Source organism: Tupaia chinensis, unplaced genomic scaffold (assembly GCF_000334495.1).
Source record: "Tupaia chinensis unplaced genomic scaffold, TupChi_1.0 Scaffold000382_1, whole genome shotgun sequence".
Lineage (NCBI taxonomy): Eukaryota > Metazoa > Chordata > Mammalia > Scandentia > Tupaiidae > Tupaia > Tupaia belangeri.
The window spans coordinates 825135-832808 of record NW_006159884.1 but is presented as its reverse complement, the minus strand read 5'-3'; the positions used below and the strand labels follow the sequence as shown (position 1 = coordinate 832808).

At 39.9% G+C, this 7674-nt stretch overlaps 1 protein-coding gene across 2 annotated transcripts in view; it reads right to left on the bottom strand.

Moving 5' to 3' along the window:
- The window catches only part of HSPA13 (heat shock protein family A (Hsp70) member 13), a 12674-nt gene extending 5365 nt beyond the window's left edge, over window positions 1-7309 (bottom strand). The window contains exons 1-3 of one of the 2 annotated variants that reach the window (XM_006153588.3): window positions 7127-7309; window positions 5020-5360; window positions 1049-1262 (exon numbers count right to left, since the gene is read on the bottom strand). In XM_006153588.3, coding sequence (XP_006153650.2) covers window positions 1049-1262; window positions 5020-5360; window positions 7127-7151 — 580 coding nt within the window. In that variant the 5' untranslated portion in view covers window positions 7152-7309. Of the gene's footprint in view, window positions 1-1048; window positions 1263-5019; window positions 5361-6118; window positions 6303-7126 lie in introns of those variants that run through there. The other variant, XM_006153589.3, reaches the window with a different exon arrangement.
- Window positions 7310-7674: the final 365 nt, after the last annotated feature.

Below are 7674 nucleotides of genomic sequence, written 5' to 3'. Positions count from 1 at the left end.
CACTCCACTGAAAACTTGTAGGACCCCCATCTACTGATCACCACCAGCAATCCAGTCCCCTCCCTTGGCTCTTTCCATTTTTCTACGGCATGTAACTTTCGGACATATGCTACATCAATGGTTCCCAAGCGGGAGCAATTTTACCCCCAAGAGACACAGGGCAAATTACAGAGACACTTTTATTGTCACCACTTGGTTAGGAGGGTGCTGCTAATCCTAGTGAGAAGAAAAGGGATGCTGCTTACTGTTCTGTAATGCAGGGGACAATGCTCCACAACAAAGAATTTCACTCCTCAACAGGTCAATAATGCTGAGGGTGAGTAACCCCAGACTTAACTTATCTTTTATGCGTATGTGGATTTTCTGCCCAGAGAATACAAACTCTAGGATAATGTAAATTTATTTGTTGTATTTATTGAAGCATTCAATTATTTTTCGAATATTCTTAAATTATCTTCTACCTCAGATATTTTAAATGGCATTATATTATGTTCACCTTAATATTAAAGAAAGTTTAGGGAAAAATAAATTCCTCACTGTTGGGGGCAGCAGATGGCATAATGGTTATGTCACAGGACTCCCATGTAGTTGACCATGTTTTGAGTCTCAGATCTGGCAGCTTAAAACTCATACTGGGCACGTGTACAGACATGCTCAAAACCCAGAGAGGAGAATGGAGGAGACAAGATTGTGGCATGCCATCACCCCCACCGGGGGGGATGATTTCTTGCTTGCTTTCTTTCTTTCACAAGAGCATGCACCCTATAGCAAAAGTCTCTCTTAAAAAAAAAAAAAAAATCCCTCACTGTTGTCTCCACGTTCTTTCTCAGCCTCTAATGTAATTTCTCTGATCAGATCTTATTGTAACACACATTTTCATTTTGCTACAGTGCTTTCACTTATCACTTATAAATCTATATAAAATCCATTGAATTTACCCCCCCTGCAATTTATGTGCCTACAGTTAAATGGCTTGCAAAGTGACAATGCTCTTAGTACAGAAGACTTTCAATCTTCTGAAATACAACTCAGGCAAGGGTGCTGTTACCTGCAAGGTTAGCAGCTTCTATTGTTGAATTTCTTTGTTTTAGATCAAATTCTGCTGGTACAGAAATGACAGCATTGGCAACTGGCATTCCAAGATATTCCTCTGCCATTTCCTTTAACTTCAACAACAGTCGAGAGCCAACATATTCTGGGGAAACGGTGATGGTCTCATTACTTGTCACAGAAAACTCAACCATTCCATTTTTGTTTAAAACCTGTGAATAGGATTTGCACACACACACACAAAAGGTAAAGTTTATAAGTATATATGTATATTATATGTTAGACCTAAATAAAATAACAGTTGTACAGTTACGTATGTAATTCAGGATCTTCTCTCTTTTTATTCCAAGTAACTTTTTCCAAAAGTAACAGATACCTGAAAAAAACTTTCTAGTACATACTAAGCAAAATTTTGTTATTCTTCATATATAACATATTCTTGATATCTTTTCTTCAGATTACTACTTCATTTTGTTTTTATCCAAAGATCAAATATTTATACTATTTTTCCATGAAAACATGTATTAATGTATTAGTTTATTATTTCTACTAATGCAGATGTACATTTTAAAGACTAAATTAACTCTAAAACACAGTATCTTAGTTTTTTAAACAGATTATATTAATACCAGTAGAGGAAAATCAATCTATTTTAAGAAATTAGAAGAATTTTTCTGCAGTCATTCTAAACCTCATAAGTAGGCTTCAGTCAAAAAGATCTGAACTCCCAAACATTACAGGGAAGAAAATAAAATAAGACATACCGACAATATTAAAACATGGCACAAACGCATCCATACCCACAGAGTCCATGAAACAGAAACAACAATAAATCAGATCACTAAAAAACAATTGAAAGAAGCCTTGGATCAACAGTAATGTACCTGTTTTTAAGTGTAGAGTAAATATACAGTTTTAGATGATTTTCTCTTTACATAAAGATTATAAATCAATAAAGAATTCCAAAAAAAAGAAGCTAAAAAAGAACAAAGATGTTTTAAATGTAAGAAATACTAGAAGCTATTCTTTTCGTCCTTTAAAAATGAATAGCAAGTTTGAGAATTGTGATGGACAGATAGGACTGTTCACTAAGCAGCATTGATAGAACTACCTATTTTAAAACTGATTCATTTACAACTTGGGTACACTGCCGTGCACCTGTATTCCCAAGAACTCAGGAGGCTGAGGTAGGAGGACAACAAGACAGCAAGATATTGGCTAATACCACACATATCTCACAATAAAAACAAACAAAGAAAATCAACGAATTCATTTTGAATTCCACCTCATAACTTATAAGAAAAACCCTCCATTGAAAAAGACTTAAATGCTAAAAATATAAAAACAAAACAGAGGCCAGCAGCTTACACAGTGGTCAAGGTGCTGGACTCCCACATGGCCATGTGGAGAGTCCTCGACCTGTACGCTTGAAAATCACACCAGGCTCATGTGTGTGCCAAGAGAAGAATAGAGAAGGAACTGCAGCATGGCCATTGCCTCTAAGGGGTGATTTCTCACTTACCCCATCCCTGTCTCTCTCTAGCAAGTGCACATGCCCTATGACAAATAAACATAAAAAACAATGACAAAAACTCAGGATTAAACTTAGTGGCACAAGTGGTAGAAAGCCACTGCTTTCAGGCAGAGGCCATGTGAGCTCCTCAGGTTAGGTATGATGGCATCAATCAGTTAATTCTAGCTAACTGGGAGCTATGACAAGCTATTGTTATAAATATTTGTCTCATTAAAAAAAAAAATAAATAAATAAAAAACAAAACAAAAAACCAGAAAATAAAAGAAAACAAAAAAATCTAGCAAAAGGCAAACCAAAATAATCACATAAAGCATTAGGGGAGGAAAAGAAAGCAAGTGGACAGGATGTGAAAGGCTATAGTAAGCATGGTAGAGTCCAAAACCATTTTTAAAAATTACTGATATAGGGACCAGCAGTTAGTATAATGGCTATGTCGCTAGACTCCCATGTAGTCGACCGCGGTTTGAGTCCTGGACCTGGTGGCTTAAACTCATGCTGGGCACATGTACGTACGTGCCCAAGATCCTGAGAGGAGAATGGACGAGAATGGACTATGGCATGGCCATTCCGCTGGGGTTGATTTCTCCCTTTCTGTCTCTCTGTCTCTCTCTGTCTTTCTGGCGAGGGCACACGCCCTATAACAAAAAAGCCTCTCCAAAAAAAAAAAATTATTGATATTACTTTAACCATACAAGAATTTAAAATATGGGGACCAGCAGTTGGCATAATGGCTATGTTGCTGGTCTTCCATATAGCTGATCGCAGTTCAAGTCTCAGACCTGGTGGCTTAAACTCACGTCAGGCGTGTGTGCATGCGTGCCCAAGATTCCGAGAGGAGAATGGAGAAGGGATTGCGGTGTGACCATCCGCCCTGGAGGGTGATTTCTCTCTTTCTGTTTGTCTCTGTCTTTCTTGCAAGTGTACGTGCCCTATAGCAAAAACCTCTCCTAACCAAAAAAAAAAAAATTAAAATTTGACAGCTAAAAATAAAATTATGTATGTATCATCAAGGATGGCTAAGTAGTTTAGCAGTAAGTGCTGATGAAGCAAAACTAGATCCATACGCAAGACTGAAAGTGTAGTCTGGCTGTCTGTACACAACAGGTAGCTGAGTCCTGATCCTTGGTGACTGGAAAGACTGGGGGAGGAAGCATAACCCCTGCTGGGGTGCTTTCTTTCTCATTCCCCTGAAAGAACAAACTCAAAACAAAACAGAGCCCTTTCTCTCCCACTCCCCCCCCCCCCCAAAAAATATATATTAGGTTAAAAAAAAAAAAAAAAAGAAAGAAAATATAAGTAAATCATATAAAGAAGATATTTTATAGACATTAAGGAAAAAAGAAACATGCCAAAAGAAATAGTAAAAACAATAAGAAATTAATTACTAAAGAAAAATTTTGATCTATTCTGATCTTATAAGAAATCAAAGGATTGAGTATTAATATAAAATGCCATTTTTCACTTATCTGATTTAAAAATATTAAATTATAATAATTTATTATTGAAAATACAGCATTTTAGAAAATGATTGGGGTCAGCAGGTGGCCTATCGGTTAAGGCACTGGACTCCCACATGGCCGATCATGGTTTGACCCCCTGACCTGGCAGTTTGAAAATCACAGCAGGTGTGTGTGTGTGCATGCCCAAAATCCTAGAAGAAACATGGAGAAGACATTGCATGTCACCATCTCCCCCCCCAGGGTGGGGGATGATTTCTCACTTTCTCTCTCACTGTCTCTGTTCAGCAAGCACACATGTCCAATGACAAACATCTTAATAATAATGGCTAAGAATATACTGTTTCAGTGTACAATCTGGCAATATAAATCAAAAGCCTTAAAAACCGATACACACTTGACCAATTCTATTTCTAGATTTTTAAGTTAAGAAATTTTCAGGAAGCTGTACAATAAACCTCCAATATCAGTGGAAATCAAGGACAAAAAGAAAATACATACTGATGGACTGGTTAGTTAAAGAATGGCATTAGACATTCCATTCGACCATGAAAGATAATGATGCAAACCTACTGACTGTCTGACACATTATTGAGTTTCAACAAGTCACAAAACGGCATGCATAGTATCTACCCATATGTATACAAATATGTACACACATACACACAACCAGACACACATAAAATATCCATTTATAACACATGGGGTTTTATCAGTCTTTCTGCCACCTCGAAAGAACTAAACAGATATTCTGAGGATGGCAGAACAAGTACATGGTAAGGCCCTAAGTCCCTGATACCGCTGTGGAGTCACCGAATTAACTCATCCTGAAAATGCCCTGGATTTTGTTGTCATGTGAGATAATATAACTTCTATGTAGATTAAGCTAGTTGCTATGTTTTGTAACATGAAGCCAAAGCACAAATTGAAACAGTACTCTACACTAGAATTAAAACAGATTTTAGATGAATTATTTACCTTAAATGGGTATCTGCCAATTTCAGCCTCCAGCTCTTCAGGGGTAAAGATCTTGCCGATGAATCTTTTGGCATCATATATTGTGTTCTGAGGATTTGAATCTGCCAGTTCTAAGCTCTCATACCCCACATATACATCACTGTCAGTAAAGGACACCATGCTGGGTATGCTGATGTGCCCATTTTCATCTGGAATCACTTTTACTTTTCCTGTGCCAGGAAAAAACACCCCAACAGAACAATAGGTGGTGCCAAGGTCAATGCCAATCACTTTAGGAGTAGGCAATGGTAAATACTGCTGTGCCAAATAGCCAGCCAACAGGAGAGTCAAAACAGCTGATCCTGAAATAGGCAAATTAAAAGACATTTCTTATCAAATTATTACAGTATACAAATTACTAAAGCCCCTTACAACCATCCTCTGAAACAAGGGTGATAATACAAATCTCAAAATATTTTGTTTTGGGGACAAGCAGATGGCATAATGGTACATCGTTGGACTGCCACGTAGTTGACCGTGGTTTGAGTACCAGATCCAGTGGCTTAAAACTCATGCCAGACGTATGTGCATGCATGCCCAAAATCCTACGAGGAAAATGGAGAAGGAATTGCAGCAAGGCCATCTCCCCTGGTGGGGGGCTGGGGGGGGTGATTTCTCGCTTTCTGTCTGTCTATCCAGTGAGCTCACACCCCCTATAGCAAAAGTCTCTAAAAAGAAATTTAAAAAATTTTCTTTTACATTATAACACTTCTCTCACAAACATCAATTTTCTCTAAAAATGAAAACTGACTATAATACAATTAAAAATGAAATAAAACAAAATGAAATCTTGCAACTATATGTTTGTACAGTTCGCTAATGAGTGACTGAATGAATAAAATGTAAAAATATTTCAATAAAAATTGTGCTGATGTTGACAGGAAGTACCACTTATCTGAAACAAATGCTAGGTATATTCCTATTTTCCTGAACTACTGACATTTCATTTTACAGCTTTATAAATACTATTATCATTAATAAAAAGGAACTCCATTAATATTCTCACAGCTAAAATTTTGTTACTGTAAAGCTAAAATAGTAACATATTATCTCCACTTACCTTTCAAAAAGATGAAATGGATCATTTCGATAAAATGGTTTGGAATGTCGATTAGATACTGAACTGTCACTTCATAACGGAAGTTAACGTTTAATGTACTTAAGTATGAATTAAGGATATATTATACTTCTTGTAGAGGTAATATTCAGGGAGAAGAAGCATAAAAGTGGTCAACCCTGATGGGAACAAATATGCAAGTTCCTTGGGGGCAGGTTTTGTTCACTGTTGTATTCCCCATGTCAAAAAAAGCATATGGTCAAAAAAGATTTTTAAAAAAGTAACAAATGTCATGCAGATTGTAAACAAAAATACCACTTTTAATTTAAAATTAATCTCTTCTATTTGGTTTCAAGAGGCCGTGTTATATACACTTGTGTTCACTTGCGTTACAATCTCAAAACGTCAATCTGTAGGACCCTGTGTTTGTTAGTTTATCTTCATCAACTCAAAGAAATGAAACCAAGGGCTAATCTCAACTCCTCCCACCTACAGGCACAATTTCGGAGGTATTTCATCACTTTTTCGAAGGGGATGGTAATTTTTGGCATGACTCGGTGCTAAGAGCTTTGGGCTACACACCAAAAGGGCGTGAATCCCTCCAAATTCAGCATCCCCATCTACAACCCTGGCCACTGCCGCTCCTCCCCATTCCTCCACAACGGGGTCCTGGAGACGTAGGTCCCCGCCGCTTCCCAAAAGCCCCAGTTCAAACACCAATTCAAAAGTGAGGGTCTGTTGGGGAGAACACCTCCCTAGCGCGACGTCCCTGGGATGTCCGCAGCTGGTCGCCGCCGACCCCACCAGGGCCTGTAGGAGCCTGGGATCCTGAGCCGCCCCGCCGCCCCCACGCACTTGGAAAGCCAAAAACCGCCTCTCTGTCACCGTTTCGGCTTCCCTCCCGCTGTGTCAGTTAGATCCAGGAGGTGTGACAATCACCCTGGCCCAGCCCAGCCTTCACAGCCCCTCTCCCTGCCCGCGGCGAGGACAGGGACCCCCTTCGCCACTGACCTAAGATCGTCATTTCTCCGGCCATCACAGTCCCGCCGCTGAGGCTAGGGATGACTGTACCAGACGTGAGGCTCCACCCCCAGGCCGCCCGCAGTCCCTCAGCCTCCTGGGAAATGTAGTCCTTCTGCTCTGGCGTGGCGGGAAAACCTAGAGCTCCCAACGGGGTACAGACTTCATCTACCGTGAGGACTCGGGGCGCAGAGCCTCCATTCAACCGCTGCCAGTGACGCATGCAACGTCCGCCCACGCACGGACGGCCGGGCCAATCAGGAGGAGGCGGCGGAGGAGGAGCACCACGGCATAGGCTGGAGTTTACAGTGAAACCAGAAGCGCCTTGAGCAAGCCGAGGTGAAAACACCGTCCAGCTTTAGCCCCGCCCGCCGCGCTGCATTCTGGGAAGTGTAGTTCCGGCCTGCCCCACGGTGCAGGAGTAAGGCAAGGGTGAGAAACCTCGGCTTATTGCTTTAATAATGTCCCTAATGAGACCCAGGGTTCGAGTCTTTGTTCTTTCCTCTTTCTTCCTTTCAAATCTTGCTCCTTTACCTGAG